This window comes from Contarinia nasturtii, unplaced genomic scaffold (genome assembly GCF_009176525.2).
Source record: "Contarinia nasturtii isolate CC-2019 unplaced genomic scaffold, AAFC_CNas_1.1 Cnas_scaffold_129, whole genome shotgun sequence".
Lineage (NCBI taxonomy): Eukaryota > Metazoa > Arthropoda > Insecta > Diptera > Cecidomyiidae > Contarinia > Contarinia nasturtii.
Window position 1 is genome coordinate 11,788,357 of NW_022197486.1, and position 24,348 is coordinate 11,812,704.

Here is a 24,348-nt window from a genome sequence, read left to right on the forward strand (position 1 = left end):
GCATTTATTCTGGAAATATGAGAGAGGCGTCATATTTATGGGTTTTACTAACCATAATTTGAAATGTTCTCTTGTGTTATGTGAGCCAAATTGTTCGACGTTTTGCGTATATGAATTGTTTTGATGATCGACAGGGAAAGGAGTTTGGCGAAGCAAGAAACCCAATAGATAAGATGTATGCGGTACTTCTGCGTCTCATATTTCAGGGTCAATGAAATAAAACATAATGGAGATTGCTGCTGGCTATTGCCTATCTGGGTGTATATGCATAAGTGTGCGTTTGTTGTCAGTGTGTGATATAATTTTAATCTCTTTCTCTCAACTTTTTCCATCATTTTGTTGTTGCTACGATGCTCATCGATGCTTCCGTATAAAATGCGGCTAGAATTTTATTATTTTGTGACCTTTCGAGGTTTAATGTGCTCACTGAATCGGCATGATATTGTATTTTCAGCGTGTACGTACTTTATTCTTTCAATCTCTCATAGATTGATAAACATGAAGTCTTCTCTTTTTTGTCAATCAAACTTTGTGAAATTATCTGAGTCGAGGGTCTAAGATTACACACAGAGAAAGTTTCAGTTGAATTTCGATTCTTTTTTCGCTCTCTTCAATGCATACCGTGCGTCTTAAAATCAATATTTTTTGATTTTTTGTGATTCGATTTAAAAAAAAAACTTTAATAAAATCATTCGCTTTTTTCGCATCTTTTTTATGAAAAATTTTTCTTGGATTTTTCATCGTATGATTTGATTTTAGTTGGTCCAAATCAATAGAATATTTGACAAATCATTAATTTGAGATGAAAAGCTCAGATCAAAAAAATCACTTGATTTAATTTGAGAAACAATGATTAGGTGAAATCAAATCAAATCTCACTTTTGATTTTGATTTAAAATCCAAAATTGACAACCCCTGAGTCACATACTCTGTCTACATTCATTTATTTCTATAAGTATTGCGCACGCACGTTCAATAACAATAGTATACATTTAGAGTCCTGTTGGTTCATCTCGCGGTGTCATCGCTTTGTGTCTGGTGATTCAAAAACACAATACTAAATCGTATTGCTAGAGCTTTGTGGTGTAGTTTTGAGTTTATTTTAACGTGAATTTCCTAGTGAAAAGAAAAGAATTTAAATAAAAACAAAAAGAGTTATAATGTTCGTCTCGAAAATGTAAGTTGCAATCAATTGTTTGTATTGATTTTCTATAACAAAAAAAAAAACGTAAATATTTCTATTCACAGAACGATTTCGGTCGTCTTTTTGGCGATATTTTGTATGGTATTTGGTACAGACATCGAAGTAACAAATATCACAAATGTTGAATGTGAACCAACTTCAAATGATGCATTATGTTACGTTGCTGAACCGATTGTGGTGATGCCAAATCAGAGTATATCGTTTGCTCTAAGCGCATCTCAGGCAAATAATATTTTGGAATTTTCCGTTTCGTATAACGCAAAAATGCAAATCATACCGCGTGGCATTTTCGAAACGTTTCATTATTTAGAGCAATTGAAACTGCAAGGTGTGCATTTGAAAACATTACATCACAGTGACTTTGAGAATGCATGGAATTTACATAATTTAACATTGAGCGACAATAAATTGGAGCGCATTCCGAGTTCGATTTTTTCACGAGCCGTTAATTTAATGGAATTATATCTGGATGGAAATGAAATATTGCATTTGGAAAATGACGCTTTCAATGGTCTACATCAACTTTATTTTCTTTCGCTCAACCGAAACCGTTTGATTACACTAAAATCATTTTCATTTAGTGGTGCCACTCATTTAACCGACCTGCGATTGGAATACAATGAAATTGATGTGTTGGAGCCGGGCGTTTTCGATTTACCCGATTTGATGTTTTTATATTTGGGACATAATCAATTGAAAGCAATACCAGATGATTGCTTCAAAAATATGCAATTGATTGGATTAGACTTACAATCAAACCCAATAACTCATGTAGGTAATTCCATTTATGAACTCAAAAGTCTTCGTACATTGATTCTTTCGAACACTGACCAAATCACTGATTTCAGCATCACACGAATGTACGAAGTGAATCCTTTAGTTAATGTACAAAAAAAATCATAAATCAATAAATAAACACGATTGAAATAAAGTTTTATTTGTAAAATATCCCATTTTATTGGTATTGATTTAACGTTGAAAATAAAATTGACATGTAATTTTACTAGAAACATTGTACAATGAGAAATAAAAAAAGGTAACCTTTTCGAGTAAAAGTCATGCTTTTTTATTGATTGAAGAAAGAAACATTTCAAATTTTGAATAAACATGTAATTTATTTTCATTGTTTAATTCGATTATACTTTTGTTTCAATTATCTCTGGATTTTGTTGACAATTTATCTTGTAAATAATCGGAATTAATTTGCAATCTTATTACGGTATATCGATTTACGGAATTTGTATGTTCAACTTGGGTAGGTATTATTGAACAATTGTATGTGGTAAAAAAGGTGCGAAATATCTGCTTACAAATCGATATACTGTTCTAGACTAGATTTAAAAAAAAATGTAATATATATAATATAGTATGGGATGGTTGACTGACTAATGCAGTTTGCTTAAACACTGTGTTCGCTACTTTTCCTTTTTCATTTTCTCTCCTTCTCGATCGCATCAAATTCCAATTTCCCACAAGAAGCTTAGTGTGCTGTCATTCAAGCTGACAGAAGATTATGCGTAATAATGCAAGACGATTCTATGTGGCTATATTTATTGAGTGCAATTGTCGATAAAGATTATTTATGTAAATCGAAAATGAGATTATAACAAATGGAATTGACAAGTGTATCGACTGTGGTGTGCCACAAAGTGGTGCAAAATGTAAATATGCGCTAGCCCAACACGAAAATATCATCTGTTTAGAATTTGTTGGATGGTATAGCAAGTGCACACATCACAAAATTTTCATAACAGTTCATGTACTTTGCAAAGAAGAATATATGTGATTATCTATTTTGTTTTCAAATTACTCTGAAAGACGGATTGTGAACTGAATGTCCCAATCGGAACCTGATTATTAAACATGTCAAAAAGTTGAGAGCATATATAAAGTGTGTATCACATCTCTTGGGAACCAATATAATCGAACCGATTGCGATCAATCAGCAAAAGCTGAGCAAACCGAATTTTCACTGGACGAAACTTAAATTTGCGCCCACAAAATGGTATGAAATATATATAGTTCATTTCTTTCGTTCGAATGACTTATTCAAAATCGAGATTATGCAAACCCAGTTATTATTATACAAAGAGTTTTTTTTTATTATACCATAAAAAATCTACCGTCGGAAAAAATGAACACAAACGTCTTTAATAAAGGGAAAAAATGATTAGTAACAGTGAAGTAGTTTTTTGATAGTTGGCAAAGAAAAACACTCAACAGTTTTGTGAATATTTCGATGATGAAATCGCTTCAAATCACATGATACGTACACAATATTCAGAATGGTATTTGCATATACCATTACATTTGCCCTGAAAAAGAAACTATAACGATGGGGCCTATGGTATTTTCTTTTCCATTTCACATCGCCTAGTTTGCGTGAGAGATTTTGTTTCTTTGCAACCGTTTCACAATAACACAATAAGCCTCTTTGCATATAAATAAATACGTACGCACTCATCGGTTTGCGCTTAAGGGTTCACATAAACAAAACAAGAGAAAAATAGCACCGAGTTGAAAAGAGTGCAGAAATCGTTTGATGTTTTTTTTATGGAGCCCTCCCTTTCTCTCTGTGTGGGTGTGTGTGTATGCAAATGAACGAATGAACGAAGTGAAGTGTGTTTACACTCTGACATTTTTTAAGAGTTTAGGTATCTCTATTAATATCACAGTAGGTGTTCATCTCGAATCTCGTCGATTTGCATTTGCCACAGTCAGTCCTTTGATAACATTTCCTTTTGATGTTTCATCATGTTGTTGTTGTCGCCGTCTTTAATATTTTTTAAGGACTTTTTATGCATTCGAACAATCCTAATTGCCTAAAATCAATTTCACTTGGATATGTTCAATTTTCTACCGCATTTCCTAATATCTTCATTAACCCGTAATGGGCTACTGATGGATTTCTTTTTATTATATTATTATCTAATTAGAACTCGCAATGGTGTGCATGTAAAACCTTATTTTCTTGTTGATGGAGTTCATAAGTTGGAATAAAAGGGGTTTTTTTCGACTCATTTTGTCATACTTCGATTCGCCACTTGAGCGAATTCACAGGAGTTTTTCCTAATTGCATTTTTACCTTTTTTTTAAGTCAAAGTGAAAGTCAAAACGACAAAATTTTAGCATTCAGAGTGCCGCGATATCAAACCACATACACTTCCTTTCAACTTTTTTATACAAAAGGAATTTAAATAACACATCGTCTATATACTCACGAGAATCTCTTTCTCTTATCTCCAATTCTTTGGAGTGTCATCAACTTATACCGAAAAATTGTGTCTCTTATGCGTAACTGAATGAAAAAAAGTAAAATATGATATGAATGCATTTGGTATGCAGCGAAAATTCATCAAATATGGTATATAATTGGAACAAAAGAAGATAATACAAGGGAAAAAGAAGTCGAAAACACACACACATAAACATACAATATAGTTAATCAAAGTCGTTTGTTTATTAGCTTTGATTTAACCGTGCATCACTCGTTACTAGATATTATGATGCTTTCTTTGTTGTTTTGTTTAAGTTTTGATCCAGGATTTATGCGTGGATTTGCTTCAATTCATTAAAAAACGTTGTGAAAAAGAGAATGAAAATAGTTATTAGAAACAACGGTAGAAAAGTGGAAATACTTGCATTTTCCATGCATCTGAACACAATAAATGGAATGTTTGATAACGCGACATCGTTGCAACAATTCACTTCTGCACCAAAGAGAAAAATTAATTACAAGTACTAATCATCACAAGATTTATTATGTGGATATTTCAACCAAAGTTTAATTAGCCAAGTACTTTTGCATACCACTCCACACGAACATCACAAGCAATCCATATGCACCTGTGACAACAGAATGCTTTTCGATATATGTTTGTTATGAATATTCTTGTTGCATTTAGATGATAATATCAATATCCCATTCAACTTTGACGATTAATGTACACAATACGAGTTTAATAGAAAGATTTGAGATGCTTGTTTAAAATGTTATTTTTATAAGTGTGTAATGTAATTTTTTCTTAAAAAAATAATAAAAACATGTTCAATGAAAATGAATGTCAATGTTGTTTTTTTTTTATGGAAAAAGAAAACTAATCAAGAACGGTCGAGTTTCCCGTACCATTTTGAAACCAATATAACGTGATAAAATCACGATTTTCAACCATTGAATCTTGTTGAGAGCTAAATGCACCATTCAAAACATCTACTAATCAAACGAATATTGAAAAAAAATTTCTGCTTTATAATTTGACGTGGCGATTTGTGGCGTATGAGTGCTTTACCGCAAACCTATAAGTATTTTCATTTTATCATCACAATAATAGTTGAATGAAAGCGAAAAAAAAAAAACAATTTTTTTTCGAAATAAACTATTTTCGGGGGGATTGCAAAATTGAGACTGACAGTGATTCATACAGTCTGCATTCTTTAGGTAATACAAATATTAAATGAAAAGATCTATTGATCATGCATTTTTGTTTGATTATTTCGATGGGAAAGCACTTCACATTTCAAAGATATCACGTAATAAAAATGGGTAAACAGAAATGTTTTAAAATGGAACCCATTTGAAGTGAATGAGATGATACAGACATTTAAACACATCAAACGTATCGGAATTTCGTCGTTTGGAATTTTGATTACAATATGCGAACCGCATATTAATGATGAGAACATATTGTTACAAAAACTAAAAACAAAGAGCAATGCCAACAGGTATTTAACCATCGTTTCGTTTATTCTATTGACTCGAGTGTGAATGGAATTACTGTAAAATAAATAAATGAAAAAAGGCCACATTCAATGACTCTAGTCCCAAATGGAATCTCATTACATATTTATAAATGTGCTCTAAATAGTTAAAATCATAAAATAAACACACTACACACCCACTAGAACATTATCGAACAATTTTCAACGGCATTTAAGTTTTCATCGAAAACATGCAGCTCTTTTTCGTTTCACATGTTTAAGTATTGTTTGTAATGTTAATTTTTCGTGTTTTTGTTCGGTTTTCTCTTTTGATCTCTCCCTCTCTCTCACTTGATCTACCACAGCCTCTTGCATTTAAATTGCGAAAAGAATTCAAGTCTTACTTCATTTGATAGCTTAGAATGTTAGAATTGAAGATTTATAAATTGAAATTCATATACAATTGAAAGTCCAAGAATGAAAGAGAAAAACAACAAAATCGGACATTGAAATACCGGTCAAGAAACTGTTCAAATTGTAAAACCAAAACAACATTTTAGTGAAGTGACGCGCAATTTTCTTTGGTGTTATTTTTTGATACATTTCTGTGTTGTGAGTAGAAGTCTCGTTTCATTCTCGGACATTCAAATGGACAATACATTTTTGGGTCCTGATTCGATAGTACCTTTTTTACTTTTCAATTACATTCACCGTATGGAGAAAATATTCGGAAATGGAACATTATCTATTCCCATTATTTTGTGTGTGTGTGTCCATCGACTATATTTTGGGATAGTCGAGACTCATGCATTTTATATAAACTATTCTTACTTCATTGCATTTAAATATTGGTTTTTACTAATGAATGCACACAAACACCACATCACACTTGAATTGTTTTTATCGAACACCCTTTATTGCCGAAAAAACAACACAAACAAGTGGAACAAAGTTAATTGACAAACAATAGCTTTAAACTTTGGAATTTCGTTCAATTTTCGATGTGACTCGTGGTAATACTGCTTTTGTTAATAATGGGAGGCGATTTTTTGGGTCTCTTGTGTGTGTCTGTGTGAGTGTGTGTTAGATATAAACGTTTCTCAGCACCGAGTCCGATCCAAATGAGATTAGCAATTTACGGAAGCAAAGACTTATTGAATTGCTTGCTTTGTTTGGTGAAACGGATAATAGGGCCAACTGGCAAAGCAACGACATGAATGAGAGAAATTAACATTTCAACGTCTATTTAGCTCCATTGAAGCAATGAAAAGCTTTAAGTAATTCGTTTTGTTTCCACATGGATGTTGTTCGAATTTAGATTAAAATTTCATCTAATCCGTGCATTCAGTCAACACGCTCGACAGTGCATCGTCGTAATTGATTTCTCAATTGCGTTATTCACAATGACGGTTAAGTTAAACTTGTGCGGCAATGTGTTACAATGCGAATACAATTCGACGCCTCTTCGAATCACTTGGAACGCATATGTGTTTTGTAACATAATCGAACAATAATTGCATTTCCATTTAAATGCTTTTGTTGTGTCTCCTATCTATCATCTGCTTGCTGTATGAAACAAAGATCTATCTATCATCTTCACTAAAATCCAAATAAATGGGCTCGAACGACGTTTATTGTATTCACACAGATTACGAGAAATGAATAAGTGGCAAAAATCGTACAACACATTTGAAAATGTTATCACCAATTTCATGTATATAGCTCGGTTGCTCGAATGTTGACGATATTTCATTCGTGTAATTCAAACTTTCGCAAAGTTTTCCATCGTTATCATGTTCTTTTCTCTCATTTAACCGCTGGCGTTAAAGCGATTTTTTTTTTCTATTCCAAACGACATTTGCTCATAAGAAAAAGATGAAGAAATTAAAATGGACGCTTTTTACGCGCTTTCAGTGCACTTCATGCGAAACCTTAATCGCATCTCAATCATACCTAAGAATGTGTAGTACGTCAAGTGGATATACAACGGTTAATCGAGCGCATATGGTTTGAGTTAATTACGCCGCTTGCTATCGACGACCTATTCAAAGGCAAATAAATTTCCAATTCGTATACCCTTGCCAATTGTATGTGTCTCTGAATGAATTGAAAGCGACGCAAAATCGATTCGCCGTACTGAATGCGAACCAAAACGCACATTTATTCTCCCATTTTAAGCAAACTTTATTGCCTAAACAAAGCCAACTTCAAGCACACCAAAACATGTATATACTCTTTGAAAATGTGAATATATTTCAGAGTTTACTAGTGGCTGATTGCATTGTGCTAACTAAAATTTTGTGCAGATATTTTCAGCTGACGGCAGCCTCTTAGAGGTTTGAACAGGCATGATTCAAACATGGAAATAGCAGCTGAAAATATCTGCGTATATCAGCCAGTGCGATGAAATCGCAGTCACTATGTATGCTCTAGGATATATTTTCTTGTCAAAATATTTTACACCTTTCAGCGCAGATAAAAGCGCGAACAACAGCAAACAGATGTGAAAGCAACAATACGCACAAATGATGCTGAGCGCTTGCCATACTTCGCTATCAGATTTTTTGGATGGAAAACACTTGAAGATTTGAATTGGATTTTAGTGCATCGAACTTTTTTTTTGTATCTGCGTCAAGTGTCTGCCGTCAAGTGAAATGCGTTGAAAATTTATCATTCACCTTCCCTCTACCTATGCCCAAAATTCCCATCATCGTTTCACGTCCATTACACCCCGATGGATGGATGTGTTGTTGTTGCTGCTGTTGTTTTTTTCTTTCTACGGTAGTTCTCGAGTGCGTTTCCTTTTTGTGATTCTCTCGCTTCACAAGAGTGACACGTTTTTCGAATACGCGTGTCACATGCATACGAACTTTACTTTTAGGCATCCATCCACTTGAATTTATGCTATTGAAACATCAAATGCTTTTGTCGTATTGTGTATTGCCGGGGCCTCCTCCATCACTTTATTATGATTTTCTTTTGCTTTCAATTTATCTTTTCACGATATTTTGCGCGCCGGAGTTAAATCGATTTTAAAGTATCAAACAAATATTGAATGTTGTAAAACACGGCGACCAGTAGTACACTCGTATCAGAGCAGTGAGTGAGAGAGAAATGCAAAAAAAAGAGAGACATAGAGCCAGAGATAAAGAAGCATACAACCGAACGAAGCATGAATGTTGGAAGCTGCCAGAATATCAAATACATAACATGTATAGGTGAATTGAGATGAGAAATGAAGGTAAAGCACAACCAGAGAAAAATTCAATTTAAATCATTTCTTATTTGCCTTCGAGATATATTTTAGTGTTGGAATCTTAAACAAACAAGACAAGAATATTAAAAAGTTTTTAGTCGCTGTCGGTATATTTTGGCTTCCGTTTTCGTGACAATTTCTCTCTCTATTTCTCTCTCTCTATCTCCCGATATTTCGAAAGCAGAGAAAGACTTTCCATGCTTACCGTACTCGAACAGAATCTGGCCGCTTCAATGCCATTATTATTCCAATGAAATAAAGTCAAACATATTTTTGGTTTTTTTGGTTTTCAGATTTGTTTGAATAAAATCACATCAAAAATTTGATAAATAAATAATTCTATATTTGACTAAATTCTTTTTTCCGTTTCGGTTCCTTCGGACGGTTCTTCTTGATTACAAAATTACCCACCCATCCACCACACTTTATACAATAAATAATTCTTATTTTTGAGAAAATGGAATGGGCATCATCGCAGCATTGAGTTTGTTGAGATCGTACCGAGTTTTGTCATTGAGACACGTACGACCAGTTATACCATCTGCAGTCAATTCTAAATTTGAGTCTGAAGCGAGCTCAATAAGATGTGGATTTGACACAAAATCACTAAGAACAATACTTTTGGGCACTTGAATGTAATACAACCATTTTCCAGGCTCACAGTGTCTTAGAAGCGGTCGATTGTTCGGGCATTGTATCTGACATCCGTGACACCGATCGTTTTCATAGTAATTGTCACGATGGGTACCACACTCATTCACACACTTTTCATATCCATTACAATTTGTCCTGCATTGAAGTGATGAGAAAAAATTGATTTAAACACCTTTAAAAAAACGATTGTAATGCCAACAATTGACAACCGCTTACCTGCACCTATCTACAACAATACACTCATTATGACATTTTTCGTTGCCGTTGCACTCATTGTGACATGTTTTGCATCGGTCTGTTTTACACGGTGGCGGTGGGGGTGGTGGCTGCTGTTCAATAACCAACACTTGCTTTTCGACATATTCAGGGGCTGGCTTTGCAATTGGTATTGGACCTTTCTTACGGCGAAGCAACAGTCCTAAATCAATGATATTAAATGAAAACATTTTTTATTTTAAATATTTTTAATACACACCTGGATCAGCTCTTAATAATACGATACAAGTCGAAATTAGTAAAATTAAATGTAATTTAGACATTTTAAAAAAAAAATTATACTTTTACACAAGAAAAAGAACTGATTCTCCAAGCTCGTGTAACAGTCTTTATATACGAAAAAATCTCAGGTCAGATAATTTTCGATTAAATGCAAATATTTATTCTATGTGTAAATGATTCATTAATTCTATCAAATGGGTATAATGCGTACTTGATTTTATCAAAAGTATGTAAATAGTTCTGTTTGACAAGTGTCATTTTTTGATAAATTAAATGTTTACATTATATTTTTTTGCTATTTTTGAAGCCGATTCAAGCTTTTGTGTTTATTCTGTCACGCTTTTATTCGTCATCTCAATCGAATTTGACATAATTTGTCCAAAAATCAATGTCGATTGCATAATTTACTTTTATCAACCTTCCAAAAGATTCCATTCCGACAGTACATCTGAATCAATAAAAATATGAGTAAACATTTTCCAAGTGGCGCTACGTATCACAAACAATAATTTAAAAAGAAATAAATTTCAAAATGAGAAACGGTGTATAAAACCAGGGCTGATTCAAGCGTTTCACGTACCTTGGGGTAAATGTAAACCAATATTGATACTTCAGTGTATATAACATTAATTTCATATCAAAAGTAGAACCTATTTCAATAAGTTTGAAAAGAGTGTAGAAAGAGTTCCAGCCCTATAATCTGTTTAAAATATAATAAAATTCGATTTTTCTTATATCGTAAATGAGAAAAAATCCCGCTCTCGCGTCCTGAGGCTGTTCCGGTTCCCCATTTGCTCTGATACAAATGGTAATAATAGTATCGGAAAAAATGATTTATACAATTGTATAAAATATACCGAAAAAAATGAAAGATGACAAGACATGTATTTCTACATAAATCAGTTGAAATCCCATCTCTAACGACATACTTTACCTCCAGTATTGCCTTCAAATGCGTATAATTTTACTTCACACGCGCAAATTGTTTTTTAATGTAATTACTCCGATTTTTGTATGTGTGTGTGTGTCATTTTTCACATAAAGTGAAGTCAGTCTTGAAATGAATTTGAGTAGCACATACATTTGACGGTGCAATGTGTAGTGTAAATTCAATTTTCGGTTTACGCTCAATTCGGTACACAAATTCTATTATTATTTTAAATGATTCAAATGAAGTCCTTCATATTTGTTGCTTCATTTTCACCTTATTCATGCATATATTTCGTTTTATTTCGCTCTTTACTTTACTCATGTTCTCACTTTTCAAAGCACTTCTAATTTTTTTTGTTCCCATCGTTCTTCTGATTGATTTTTATGTTGTGCTTAATTTATATCGTTTGTCATTTTCACTATCACCATCTTTATCATACTGGCAGTGTACGTGATTTGAATACGTGAATAATAATAATCAGACCCTTTTCTTAGCGTCAGCAGTAAACAATACATTTTGTGGTACAGCTGACTTGAACATGGGGCCATATTTTAAGCTTTCATCAAAATTGTGTTTCTTGTTGTTGTCACCACAATGTGGCCATCGTTTCATATATCAGAGTAATTTAAGTTCTCCGCATGTAAAATATTGCATTCAGATATATATAAAATATATATTTCATACGAAAATTGAACGGTTGAAAAATATCAAATGAAGATAAGTTAAATTTTATTTTCTTTTCATTCATATCAAATTCTGATCGAATATACGATCCCACTCAAGACAATTACGTATACATTTTTTTTCATCTTGTACGTGACCACACCACGCAAGCGAGCCGAAGAAATGTCAGAAATTGTCATTGATTTGTTATTCAATATTTTGTATTTGTGCATGAACAGTTGAACACTAAACATTAAATCATACACCATAATGGAACGCCAATTTTTTAACATGAGATATGCTTCCTCATACATTGTGTAAATTGAACACCATTATGGCGAGAGCTATTTTAATTCGACGATGAAAGAAAAAACAACTCTCATTATCCAACCACTGAAAATCAATTATCATTTGCGTTTTACGATTTCAGTAAAGCATTCCTCTTTGTTCTTTAGATCTTTACATAAGGTGCACGCACGATTGTAGAAAAAAAAAAAAAAAAAAAAAACACACACACAAAAAGAGAAAAATAAGAAATATTGTCAATATGTCATCTTCGGTTGCGTTTCTTTTCCTTTTTTAATCAATTTTTTTTACACAATTTCAGTTATTGCAATATTTTTGTCGTATTGAGAAAGTGAGAGTGTTGTTTTCTCTTTACCAATATTTCAGACTTATCTTTTGAAAGTTACTTCAGTAGCCAATAGCTAAAATATTCAGAAAAAATGTAAATCAATCTAAAAGAAACATGCGGTGTTTTTTCAGTCTTTTTTTTTCAAAGGCCATTTGTTGTCTTCTTTTTGTATTTTTTTTTCTTTTGTTCATTTCATTTGTGCCAAAAATAAATAAATAAAAAACTATTTGCCAGTTTATTTTGTCACCGCTTAAATATTTTATTTTAACTTTGCATCATTGTTGTTTTTTTTCACTAACAATTTTATAACAATAATCTTAGTCTACGAGTTTTATTTTTAACAAGAGTTCTTTTGCTTTCGAACACATTGAAAATGGTAATGGTATTCAATGCATTCAAGCCGATCACAAATATCAATGGGATCAATGTTTGTAAATCAATTAATGAGCTGGTCCATAAACTGGTGATGGTTTGTGATGTGGCACTGCTGGTGCTGATGGACCGAATGATGGGGCTGGTGCTGATGGAACAAATGATGGAGCTGGAATTGGCAATGATGCTTCTGCTGAACCAGATTGAACTGGAAGTGAAGATTGCTCTTTTTGGGCCTTGTATTTGATGAAGTAAACCTGGTAGAAAAGTGATATAAAAATGAAATTTTCGTATATTTAGTTTAATGTAATAATATTTGTTTATTTTATTTAAATTCAGTTATTACACTTACCTCTGGTTTTGATGGTTGAGTTGGAGCTGCTTGAAGGTTTTGAGTCAATTCCGAAACTGATTCTGGCTTTTTCACAAGAACATAGACGAGGGTCTAATAAGCGAAAAGAGAAAGAGATGGAACATTTAATTATCGAATTAAATACGATGAAACTACACGTTTGGTGTTTGATTTTTACCTTTTCTTCGGTTTGTGGTTGAGCCAATTGTTGAAGTTGTTGTGCGCTCACCGATGGTGCTGATGGAGCCTTAATGAAGATAATTTTGTAGTGTTTTTGAGCTTGAACTGGGGCAACAGCGTTGTGTGGTTGGGCGAACTCATCTTCTTGTGGTGGTGGAACATGAACTTTACGTTTGAGGAAACAATTAAAATTGGTTAAAATGAAATAAACAACATATATATTATAAGTTTTTATTCTTACCGTAAATGTGTTTTTGGATAAGAGCTTGTTGAGGTTGTGGTTGAGGAGCAAACGATCCGCCGAACGAGGAACCAGATGAGAATGATGGCTGAGCTCCGCCGAACGAGGAACCAGATGAGAATGATGGCTGAGCTCCACCGAACGAGGAACCAGATGAGAATGATGGCTGAGCTCCACCGAACGAGGAACCAGATGAGAATGATGGTTGAGCTCCACCGAACGAAGAACCAGATGAGCCGAATGATGAACCGAATGAAGAGCTACCCGAAAAAGATGATGATGATGGAGCTGATCCAGTGAATGATGGTGCTGCAGCTAATAAAATAAACACAAAATAAAATTCTCACTCAATGTTTAATACCACAATTTAAATTATTATCAAATGAATATCAAGCGCAACCATGTCGCATCACAAGAAGAGCATATATGTCTGTAAATATTTTTTATGCGCCGTTTATTGTTGCTTGTGTTTACTAAGTCGTCTCATTTTTATTCGAATGCACAAATTAAATTTACCGAATCCAGGTGTGCTCAATCCAACTGATGGAGCACTAACACCAAAATTATGTGATCCACCAAAGCTTGACGATGATGGTTGATTGTATGAATATCCTTGTGGCTTGGCTACAGCCAAAGCAATGCACGATAAAACAACAAACACTTTCATTTTTTTAAAAATATATTTTACTTTGCACTTGTTAAATTAATAAGCCACACTCGAACTATGCCGTATGCCTGATTTGGTAGCAAATGTTGATCTGATGATTAGTTCATCTTCACTGTGTCTTTTATATGACGAACATTTCCCTCACTCATGCCACTGTGTATTTTCACGAGAAAAAAAAACTCGATGCGAATATAACAAACAACAAAAAAAAAAAAAAGACAATGGCTACTCTCGCAAACTTTTTTTTGTTTCTTTTGACCCGATCGATGTTCCGGCTACAAACGCATATTATATTATGCTATCGGTGCCATCACTTCATTTAACTAAAACATATGATGATTATTGAGCATCGAAGAAAAAAAAACAACTCACGCACACCATTCCACACGGTAAAGTCCGGTGTGAATAAATTTTCGTGATGTGATTGTCGAGAAACGCGCAAAAGAAGCAAAAGCAAAACAACTATATAACAGAGAAAACTATACACACAAATTTGACCATTGACCGAATAGAAATAAAAAACACACAGCCGAGAAAAAAGTCTACGATAAAAACCAAAAACATACATAAATAAGAAAGACGAAGAAAAAATAGCAGTTGAATAAATGATGATGAAAAAAGCTCACAACAAATAAATATTAATTAACAACGTTTCGTTTTGTTCACCTACATTTTTCGATCTGCAATTTAGAAGACGATCGACAAGAAAGCAATGATATACGCATTGAAACGAAAGCGAAATTTATATGCGCTATTGTTTGATGCTCATATATTCAAATTTAGTGACATGTCACAAAAGAAAGAGACAATAAACGGCGGACAAAAAAATCTAAAACCAATAAATGCGCTAAGATTAATTCAGATGTGCATAATAAATTAAGTAAAGCCACAGATACAATATGGTTGTGCATGTGTGAGTTTTTTTTCTTTTTTTTTCATGTTGAAATATATGATTTTTCTATATTTTAATGTATGACACTATTTTTTGTCACCCAAAACTCTGAAGACTGAAAATGATTTTATCGGTCTGTAAATGCGAAGAATCAGTGAAATGAAAAAGTTAAATTGATTCGTTCCGGGTCAGTAGCATAATATGCATTTTTATGGATATGAAATAGCTTGATTCGGAGCGACTAGATTGACGGTGAAAATGGATGGTCATTGATGAATTGTCATGATTTTTTTCTTCACATGTTCTGTTTAGTCACATGTGCTATAGAGCGCACATTAAATTTACAAAAAGTACTTCGTTCGTTTCACTTCTGTGTTACTTTTTTTTGCAAACTCTAATGATAATCGACTTAATTTGGTGATAATCATTACACAAGCACCCAAATATGTTTAAGAGAGAAAGGTAATAGTGCATATGGTTGTTTGTTATTCATCGCATATTTTTTTTCTCTCTCTATCCTCTCTCAAAATTATTTCTCCATCTGAAAAAAGATGAAACTCATGCACAAAAAAATCCCATTTCGATAGATTCATACGCACTGACCGCCGCTTTTTTTTAACTGTATTTTTACCACATTTGTAACTGATCAGGTGCTTCGATTAAAATTATATCATCAAATGCAAGCGGCGTATTATTAGCTAACAACAAAATATTTATTGGTCCATTGTGTATTGTTTTAATTGCGTTTTGTTATTGACGACTCATCCGAGTGATGAGCATTAACGCACATAATAAAGGTAACACATTTGAAGAAAAATCCGCATATAATTAAGACATGATTGTGTTGATAAAATATCGTGGGCGCTTTGCGTTAATTGCCGATTATGCTTTCGTTCGTATATAGATCAACTGGAAATTGGCTAATTTCGGTTGTAAACGATAAAGTAGTGCGGCTTTTGTTTACTCAATTCATATTCACATGGTAAATTATTTTGTATTCTGAATTGGCCAACTTTGATGTTAGTTAAGATTGAAAAAAAAGAAGCCTTGAAATGAAAACAAGAGTAAATTGTTTCATCGTAATATTTATATTTTTAATTTAATTATTTTAGAATAATAATCTTAAGCTAGATGGTGGAGTAGATTGTCCACACAATTTTTTGTGCGATATTATTGATGATCAGCGATTTGAAGAGTAATTAGAGAGAGTCGGATTTATTGGATGGAGAAATTGACGATGCAAGAAAAGAGTTGCGATTGCGCACAGACATTAGGTTTGAGCTATGAATATAACGGCTGCTATTTCATAGGCGCTATTTAACTCGTTTTAATGCGTTTATGCACGTTCTGCGTTATTTTCTACATCTCTCTCGTACTCACATTCAAATGTACAAAAGAATAGTAGGCTATGATATTCCTACTCGGTGTTACACACAGTACACAAATTGAATAGCGCCTATGAAATAGCAGCCGTTATATGCATAGCTCGAGCCTAATGTCTGATTGCGCATGATTGAGCCGAAAGAAGTCATGGTTTGAAATGAAAGAATTGTTCAGAGTTAATTTTGTCACCGTAATATTTATTTTTTTAATTTAATTATTTTAGAATAACGATCTTAAGCTATGCAAGTCATTAACGATAATATTCAAGTCGAATGGCAAAAGTCGAATTCAAATCATTTAGTGAGCTGGGCCATAGGTTTGTGCAGGTTGATGGGCAGGTTGAGGTGGCAAGTATTGTGAAGAAGCAGCAGCTGGTGCTGAAATTGGTGCTGAAACTGGTGCGGATGGGGCAGATACTTCGACTGATTCAGTATCGACCGATGAAGAAAATGCTGGTGATGATGAACCGAATGTTGAGCTACCGCTGGACAAGGATGAACCGAAGGTTGAGCTACCGCTTGATGAACCAAATGTTGAGCTACCGCTTGATGAACCGAATGTTGAGCTACCGCTGGACAATCCACTTGATGAACCGAATGTTGAGCTACCGCTGGACAATCCACTTGATGAACCGAATGTTGAGCTACCGCTGGACAATCCAGAAAATCCGCTTGAGCCAGCTGACAAACCAGAGAATGATGATTCAGCAGAGGTGGCTGATGCGGCAGCAGGGGCGGCTGCGACGGCTTGTTCTTTTTGAGTCTTGTATTTGATGAAGTAAACCTAGTAAAAAGTAAACAAAAAGTAAGTAAAGGGCTCATATGAATTAGAACAGCTGAGTTTGGTTTACCTCTGGTTTGCTTGGGGTTGTTGGAGCTGGTTGAATGTTTTGTGCAACTTCAGAAAGCGATTGTTGTTTCTTTGAGAGAACATATACGATAGTCTGAAAGGTGAAAAAAGAATAACGGAATGAAATCAATTGAAATCGAATCTTCATTGATCGTCATTTTTAAAATTACCTTTTCTTCGGTTTTTGGTTGAGTCAATTGTTGAAGTTGTGCTACGTTGACTGATGGTGCTGATGGAGCCTTAATGAAGATAATTTTGTAGTGTTTTTGGGCTTGAACAGGGGCGACGGAACGTGGTTCGGCGGCAAAGTCTTCTTCTTGTGGTGGTGGAACATGAACTAAACAACGAGAAGACAATTTAAAAATAATTTTGAAATAATTGCACTAAACATATCAAACATCATATTTGTTCGGACCATATTCAGTTGATTTTCCGTTATTAAATGTAATGCTATCAATTTTTTAAAAACAATATTTAAACTTTAAAAACAAAAAAAAATGTTTTTCATACATACCATAGATGTGTTTGTGGACAGCAATTGTTTCTGCTTGTGGGGCAGCTGGGGCAGCAGATGCACCGAATGTTGAGCTTGACAATCCAGAAAGTCCGCTTGACAAACCAGAGAATGATGAGCTACCGCTTGACAAACCAGAGAATGATGAGCTACCGCTCGATAATTCTGAACCGAATGTGGCTTGTGAGGCAGCTGGTGCAGCAGAGAATGTGGCTTGTTGAGCTGGTGCAGAGTATGTGGCTTGTTGAGCTGGTGCAGAGTATGTGGCTTGTTGAGCTGGTGCAGAGTATGTGGCTTGTTGAGCTGGTGCAGAGTATGTGGCTTGTGGAGCTGGTGCAGAGTATGTGGCTTGTTGAGCTGGTGCAGCAGAGAATGTAGCTTGTTGAGCTGGTGCAGAGTATTGTGGAGCTGGTGCAGAGTATGTGGCGCTTGATAATCCGCTTAAGCCAGAGAATGAGCCAGACGATCCGGCGGTCGAGTACGAAGGAGCAGAACCTAATAAAAACCAAACAAGAAATAATTAATAATAAATAAAATAAAAGTAAATCAGATGATTTTCTGCTGGAGATAATCGACTAGATAATATTGTTAAAGTAATAATTGTTGAATAATACGAGAGATAGTTTACCAGAGCTCACGGAGATTCCACTTGATGGTTGGTTGTATGAGTATCCTTGTGGTTTGGCTACAGCCAAAGCAATGCACGATAAAACAACAAACAACTTCATTTTAATGGTTATTAATAATTTGAATTCAAACACACAACTCCTTCGAATGATCGATATGGATGCAAGTGATGATCTGATAATTTGTTCGTAGCTACGGAGTCTTTTATACGATACAAACTTCCCTCACCTTACCACCTGTGTGTTATCAATTCATTGACACTGTTGCCGTTGACATATAACCCAATCTAATTCATATGCAGCGATTCAAAAAAAAAGTGTGGGATGGTCATTCGTCGTTATGTCTTTTCATATTTTCTGCATTGCAAATTCAATGGTTCTAATGATACATATGAGATGCAAAAAAGAGAGCAGCAAAAAAGGAAATGTATTCGGCAATCAAATATCATATCATGACCGAATTTAAATACAAAGATGGGAAAATTATGTATCAATGTAAATGTATTTCATTCGTCTTGAACTATTCACCATTTCATTCGAAGGCATCATACACATGGGTTTCAACCTATTATAGTAAATGGTTCCAGTACAATCATCTTTTTTTCTTTAAAATTCACAAACGTTTGTATTGTTACTTAACCATCGCAATATGATATGGTTTTTTTTTTTCATCTTTTTCGATAGATGCGAATTCGGTCAAAATGAAAAAAAAATTATGCATATGCAATATGGACAAAACTGTATACAAATTGGCTGATTGATATCGCTTTCCTCGCCGCTTACCGGTTGAATATCACCAACTTTTCGCTAGCATGCTGCGTAAATTAAATACATCATATGACGATGAATTTGATTGATTGTGATTTTTAATTATCATTTTTTTGTAGATCTCGCCTGAAGCTCTAGTATCAGACATTCATTTCATTACCAATTATGAATGGGGAATGGTTTTTTCGATTCATATTTGTGCAATCGCTGATATGCATCAATAAAAGTGACAGATTTTATCATAATGACGAAGTTCTTGCAAATTTAAAACATTTCACTTTCACTCACCATCTTTGGCGCCTTAAATTATTTCTATGATAAAAGTTGCAAAACACATTTTTATTGCATTTTTTGCATCATCAAATACGAGGGTTGCTCCATAATTTTTTTTAAAAACATATATAACACAGTTGTTTTTTGTCGAAAATGGTTTTATTGTTTTTCAAATTATTCCCCGAGATGATCGATACACTTTTGCATTCGATGAAACCATTTGTCATAGCATTCGTGCCACTCCGAAACTGATATCTCCAAAACGTGTGTTTTGAACGCTTCAACTGCTTCTTCTGGTGTCGAAAATCGTTGACCACGTAGTTTTTTCTTCACGCTTGGGAACAAAAAAAAGTCATTGGGTGCCAGGTCAGGACTGTACGGTGGATGACCCATCAGTTCGATGTTTTGACCGGTCAAAAATCGAGTAGTTTGAAAAGATGTGTGAGAGCTCGCATTATCGTGATGAAGAATTATTTTGCGACGGTGGTTGTTTTTTCTTATTTCACCAAACACTTCGGGCAAACAAATGGTGGTATACCAATCAGAATTGACGGTCTTACGATCCTCTAGTGGAACGGTTGCCACATGACCACTTCTCCCGAAAAAACAGGCGACCATTCGCTTCGAAGTGCTTCTTGCTCGAACAACTTTCGTTGGGTTATCTTCATTTTGGAAGACCCATACAGTCGACTGCTGTTTCGTTTCGGGCTCATAGGCATATATCCACGATTCGTCACCAGTGACGATTTTATTAACGTCTTTTGAAGCACCACGATTGAATTTCTTGAGCATTTCTTTACACCAACTCACACGAGCCATTTTTTGTTCATCGGTCAATTTATGTGGGATCCAACGAGAGCAAATCTTTTTTACGGCTAAATGTTCATGCAAAATTGTATGTATGCTGTGGGATGAAATGCCCAAAGATGCCTCAATCTCACGGTAGGTCACATGACGATCTTCCATAATCAGTTTTCTGACAGCATCGATGTTTTGTGGCACAACAGCCGATTTTGGACGACCTGTATGAAACTCGTCTTTGAGCGAACTACGACCGCAACGGAATTCTCGGTACCAGTTATAAATTGTCTGAAGGGTTGGTGCTTCATTGCCAAAGGCCAAATGAAGTCGATCGAAACACTGTTGTTGAGATAATTTACTTCGAAAATCGTAGTAAATCATTTTACGAAAATCTTCACGTGTAAAATTCATTTTTTTGTTGAGTCGCAGTTTACCAGTCACTGTAAACAATACAAATAGCGTTCGTACGACAAAAGGTTCAGGGCACGAATACATACCAAAACATCAAACTTTACGAATATGACAATGGTTTACATCGGGCAACACTATAAGTACCATTTTAAAAAAAATTATGGAGCAACCTACGTAATAGCTCATTCAAAAATCATCTGGAGAAACTTAAAAATCATAGTTCATAAAAATGAAAAAAGCATGTGAAAAATCATCTCAAACATCATAAAATCAAAGCAAAACTAAAATAAATGCATTGCAATGAAGAAAAATAAACTACAACTCTTATTTGTGTAATTTTCAAATTGACGTTAATCGTTGAGTTAATTTTAATTTTGGGCAATTTTAGATATCTTTTATGAAAGAAAAAGTTGGTTGATAACACCTTGCTCGTTAGACGAAACCGTTTTTTTTTTTAATTTCAATTTGCATTTTTATTAAACGGACAACATTTTAACCAATGCAAAATGACCTGGAAATAACAAAAAAAATGTTATGCAAAATAAAAAAAGCATAAAAACATGCATTCAGATTTGGTGATATGATTTTTTTTGGATGCAAGTTACCCAAAAAGACTTACCACAATGGTTTCAACATATTCAAATCTTTTTTTTGCTTTATAAATTTAGAGTGTAACTTTTTTTTTTCGTTGAATATAAATTACCATTCTTCTTAGCAAATTTCATTGATGTGATTAGCAAATAAGAAATTGCATATACGCAATCAATGTCTTTAACATTACATCCAATTACATTATGTACATATGATCATTTGAAATTTGACATGTACAGTGCAGTTCAAAAGTTTAAACACAGCCATGCACTAATGACATTTTTTCGTCATAGAAAATTTTCTGCTTTCAACACATACATTTCATCTACATCGTTAGATAGACAAAAATGTCAAAGACATAAGATAGTAGAACAAGTAGTTTGAAAATCATGATTATTCCAAAATATCATTTTGGCAATGGTGTATTCAAACTTTTGGACTGTAGTGTGTATATTGCCATGAACTAAATATAAATACGGTCGTAAATGTTATAAGTTTCGATTGTTTTTTGTATTGTTAAACAAAATATAAAGTGCAAGGTTGTATTTCTTTTTTTATAATATATTTTATTCTCTCTTTAATTTTTTTTGTATAGAAAAAATTCACATATTTCGATTATATTTGCAATAAATAAGACTTGATGTTTGAGTGACAGTGATTTAAATGTGGATTATCGTTTTGATGTTTATTGTTTTGGTGGACCATATTCAGGTGCTGGTGTACGTGGTTGAATAACAGCAGCAATGTTTGCAGCATCTGAACCAGTCAAAACACTGAAAATAGAAGGGTTTTTTGTTAGAATAGAACTTTTTTCGATGACATGAAAAAGGATTAGATAAAATAGTACTTTGAAGAGGAGTCATCGACTGATGATGATGACGCGAAGGTGGAAGCGGTTGAATCAACAGCACTGCTTGCAAACTCCGACGAAGTTGAACTAAAACTGCTCGATTGAGGTAGTTCCAAGGTTTGTGCGGTTGCTGATGGTGCTAATGGGACGAATGATGGAGCTGAATAAGCTGGTGAAATTGGCAGTGATGCTTCTGCTGAACCAGACTGAACTGGAAGAGAAGATTGCTCTTGTTGGGCCTTGTATTTGATAAAGTAAACCTAAAATAATAAAAATAAAATAATAAATTAATAAGAAAAATTATATGAATTAGAGCAGGTGAGTTTGGTTTACCTCTGGTTTGCTTGGTTGTTGAACTGGAGTTCTTGCGATGGTATTTTGTAATTCTTCAAGTGATTCTGGTTTCTTAACGAGCACATAAACCTTTTGGAGAAAAATAAAATACATTGTTCAAAGTAAATTCAATTATACAACTATATGAGTGTGGTTAATTGGTGCATACCAAAGTTTTTTCTTCCGATTGTTGTTGGGCGAGTTGTGCTTGAGCCAATTGTTGTGCAACCGATGGGCCTGATGGTGCTTTGATGAAGATAATTTTGTAGTGCTTTTGTGCTTGAACTGGAGCGACTGCATTGTTTTTGGCATTCAATTCTTCGTCTAAACGAATATAAATGGCATTGATATTGAAACTAAATAAAACACAATAATAATAGTAAATTTACCATCTGGTGGTGGTACATGTACATAAATGTGCTTTTGAACTAATGTGTTTGCGACAGGAGCGAATGAAGCGACTGGAGCTACTTGAGCGACTGGAGCAACCGGTGATGGTACGAAACTTGGAGCAGGTGCTATAAATATTCACACCAATTTTAGGATATGATTTATGTGCGGTGAATTTATTTCTCTTTTTTTTGCTAATTGCTCGATTCTTCTTGATTCTATCAATGAAATTCCGTACATTTCGTATACTCATTCAAAATAATATATTTGAATAGGAATCAAGTCTCAAATATAAGAAAAATGTAAAAAGAAAATATTGTCTTTTATACCTGCTAATACTCCGGAGAAACTGCTGCCACTACCGTGTGATACTCCTGATCCAAAAGAATTTCCACTCGATGAACCGGAACCAAATGAGCTCGACACACCTGAGCCAAATGAATTGCTGCTTTGCACACCTGAGCTGTATGAGCTCGACACCCCTGAACCAAATGAATTGCTGCTTTGCACGCTTGGACTGTATGAGCCGCCGCCAAATGAAAGTGGGCTAAATGTATTTACTGTTGGGCTGACAGAGTAGGATGAACCCAACGACAATGAACCCCCAGCACTGTGTGAATTTACACCCAACGACTGATGTGAAGCGACTGGTGCATATCCTTGAGATACCGAGTGGCCGCTACTATATTGTGTGGTAGATAATGCCTGTAATCAGAATGAAAACGTATTTGTAAGTCAATTCAAATGATAAGCCATTGATGAAAAATTGTTCCAAATAATGTGATCACAATTAGCTTTTATCCCATTGAACTGTATTTAAACGTACAGGAAATGATGATGGAACATGTTGATTTTGTGATTGTGGCAATAAAAGAGTAACACTTAATCCATCATGATTTGGTTTTTCATAGGTATATCCTTGAGGTTTGGCTGTCACAGCCAAAATCAAACACGATACCACAATAAATGCTTTCATTTTGAACGATTCACTTGTATCAAATTTCGATCGACGGTACTTTCTTTCACGTTATTTCAACACAGACTGATGCCAAGCGAAAGTGATTGTCTGGCTTTTATTGAAACTTCCTTATCCCCATCACTGTTAAATCCATCGAAATTCGGCTTCGATACAATTTCAATATCCGAACATAAAAGAAATGAGACAGAGAAAAAGTAAGAGAAATGCTAATGTTTCTCGTGAAAAAAAAACAACAACAACCGACACCAAAACTGAAATATTTCTAATCACCATAAATTTCTCCGAAAGTTTGACTCATAAATGTACGCACGTGGAAGCATTGGCAAAACACATCGCAG

General features: G+C 34.3%; 4 protein-coding genes across 5 annotated transcripts; 1 reads left to right on the top strand and 3 right to left on the bottom strand.

The window, feature by feature from the left end:
- The first annotated feature begins 1,003 nt into the window (after window positions 1–1,003).
- LOC116345541 (leucine-rich repeat-containing G-protein coupled receptor 4-like) lies at window positions 1,004–2,157 on the top strand. The gene is made up of 2 exons (XM_031774985.1): window positions 1,004–1,177; window positions 1,249–2,157. The coding sequence occupies exons 1-2, from the start codon at window positions 1,161–1,163 to the stop codon at window positions 2,105–2,107; spliced, it is 876 nt and encodes a 291-aa protein (XP_031630845.1). The 5' UTR covers window positions 1,004–1,160; the 3' UTR covers window positions 2,108–2,157.
- A 7,322-nt stretch (window positions 2,158–9,479) lies between these two features.
- LOC116346287 lies at window positions 9,480–10,403 on the bottom strand. Its single transcript, XM_031776235.1, has 3 exons — window positions 10,288–10,403; window positions 10,029–10,230; window positions 9,480–9,947 (listed from the first exon to the last, which is right to left on the bottom strand). Exons 1-3 carry the CDS (start codon window positions 10,349–10,351, stop codon window positions 9,602–9,604), a joined length of 612 nt encoding a protein of 203 aa, XP_031632095.1. The 5' UTR covers window positions 10,352–10,403; the 3' UTR covers window positions 9,480–9,601.
- Window positions 10,404–12,769: 2,366 nt separating this feature from the next.
- LOC116341478 (nuclear pore complex protein NUP62) lies at window positions 12,770–14,440 on the bottom strand. Of its 2 annotated transcripts, XM_031768607.1 has the most exons (6): window positions 14,200–14,440; window positions 13,873–13,998; window positions 13,684–13,833; window positions 13,441–13,607; window positions 13,263–13,355; window positions 12,770–13,167 (listed from the first exon to the last, which is right to left on the bottom strand). In XM_031768607.1, the coding sequence occupies exons 1-6, from the start codon at window positions 14,348–14,350 to the stop codon at window positions 12,979–12,981; spliced, it is 876 nt and encodes a 291-aa protein (XP_031624467.1). In that variant the 5' UTR covers window positions 14,351–14,440; the 3' UTR covers window positions 12,770–12,978. The 2 variants fall into 2 exon arrangements, with proteins under 2 accessions (XP_031624467.1, XP_031624466.1); XM_031768606.1 differs by having other exon boundaries at window positions 13,684–13,998.
- A 2,361-nt stretch (window positions 14,441–16,801) lies between these two features.
- LOC116349484 (mucin-19-like) lies at window positions 16,802–24,087 on the bottom strand. The gene is made up of 11 exons (XM_031780957.1): window positions 23,858–24,087; window positions 23,361–23,736; window positions 23,031–23,159; window positions 22,811–22,965; window positions 22,642–22,731; window positions 22,306–22,568; window positions 18,617–18,789; window positions 17,989–18,483; window positions 17,645–17,811; window positions 17,476–17,568; window positions 16,802–17,408 (listed from the first exon to the last, which is right to left on the bottom strand). The coding sequence occupies exons 1-11, from the start codon at window positions 24,005–24,007 to the stop codon at window positions 16,923–16,925; spliced, it is 2,577 nt and encodes an 858-aa protein (XP_031636817.1). The 5' UTR covers window positions 24,008–24,087; the 3' UTR covers window positions 16,802–16,922.
- Between the last annotated feature and the right edge of the window lie 261 nt (window positions 24,088–24,348).

Bases quoted from the DNA above. Each gene is read 5' to 3' on its own strand.
- LOC116346287 (XM_031776235.1), bottom strand. From the start codon at position 10,351: ATGTCTAAATTACATTTAATTTTACTAATTTCGACTTGTATCGTATTA. The intron at 10,231-10,287 runs GTGTGTATTAAA...TCATTGATTTAG, and splicing joins ATTATTAAGAGCTGATCCAG to GACTGTTGCTTCGCCGTAAG. The intron at 9,948-10,028 runs GTAAGCGGTTGT...ACTTCAATGCAG, and splicing joins ATTGTTGTAGATAGGTGCAG to GACAAATTGTAATGGATATG.
- LOC116349484 (XM_031780957.1), bottom strand. From the start codon at position 24,007: ATGAAAGCATTTATTGTGGTATCGTGTTTGATTTTGGCTGTGACAGCC. The intron at 23,160-23,360 runs GTATAAAAGACA...GAATATTTATAG, and splicing joins TTTCTCCGGAGTATTAGCAG to CACCTGCTCCAAGTTTCGTA. The intron at 18,484-18,616 runs GTAAACTATCTC...GGTTTTTATTAG, and splicing joins TGGAATCTCCGTGAGCTCTG to GTTCTGCTCCTTCGTACTCG.
- LOC116341478 (XM_031768606.1), bottom strand. From the start codon at position 14,350: ATGAAAGTGTTTGTTGTTTTATCGTGCATTGCTTTGGCTGTAGCCAAG. The intron at 13,999-14,199 runs GTAAATTTAATT...TTATTTTATTAG, and splicing joins ATTGAGCACACCTGGATTCG to CTGCAGCACCATCATTCACT. The intron at 13,608-13,683 runs GTAAGAATAAAA...TCAAACGTAAAG, and splicing joins TATCCAAAAACACATTTACG to TTCATGTTCCACCACCACAA.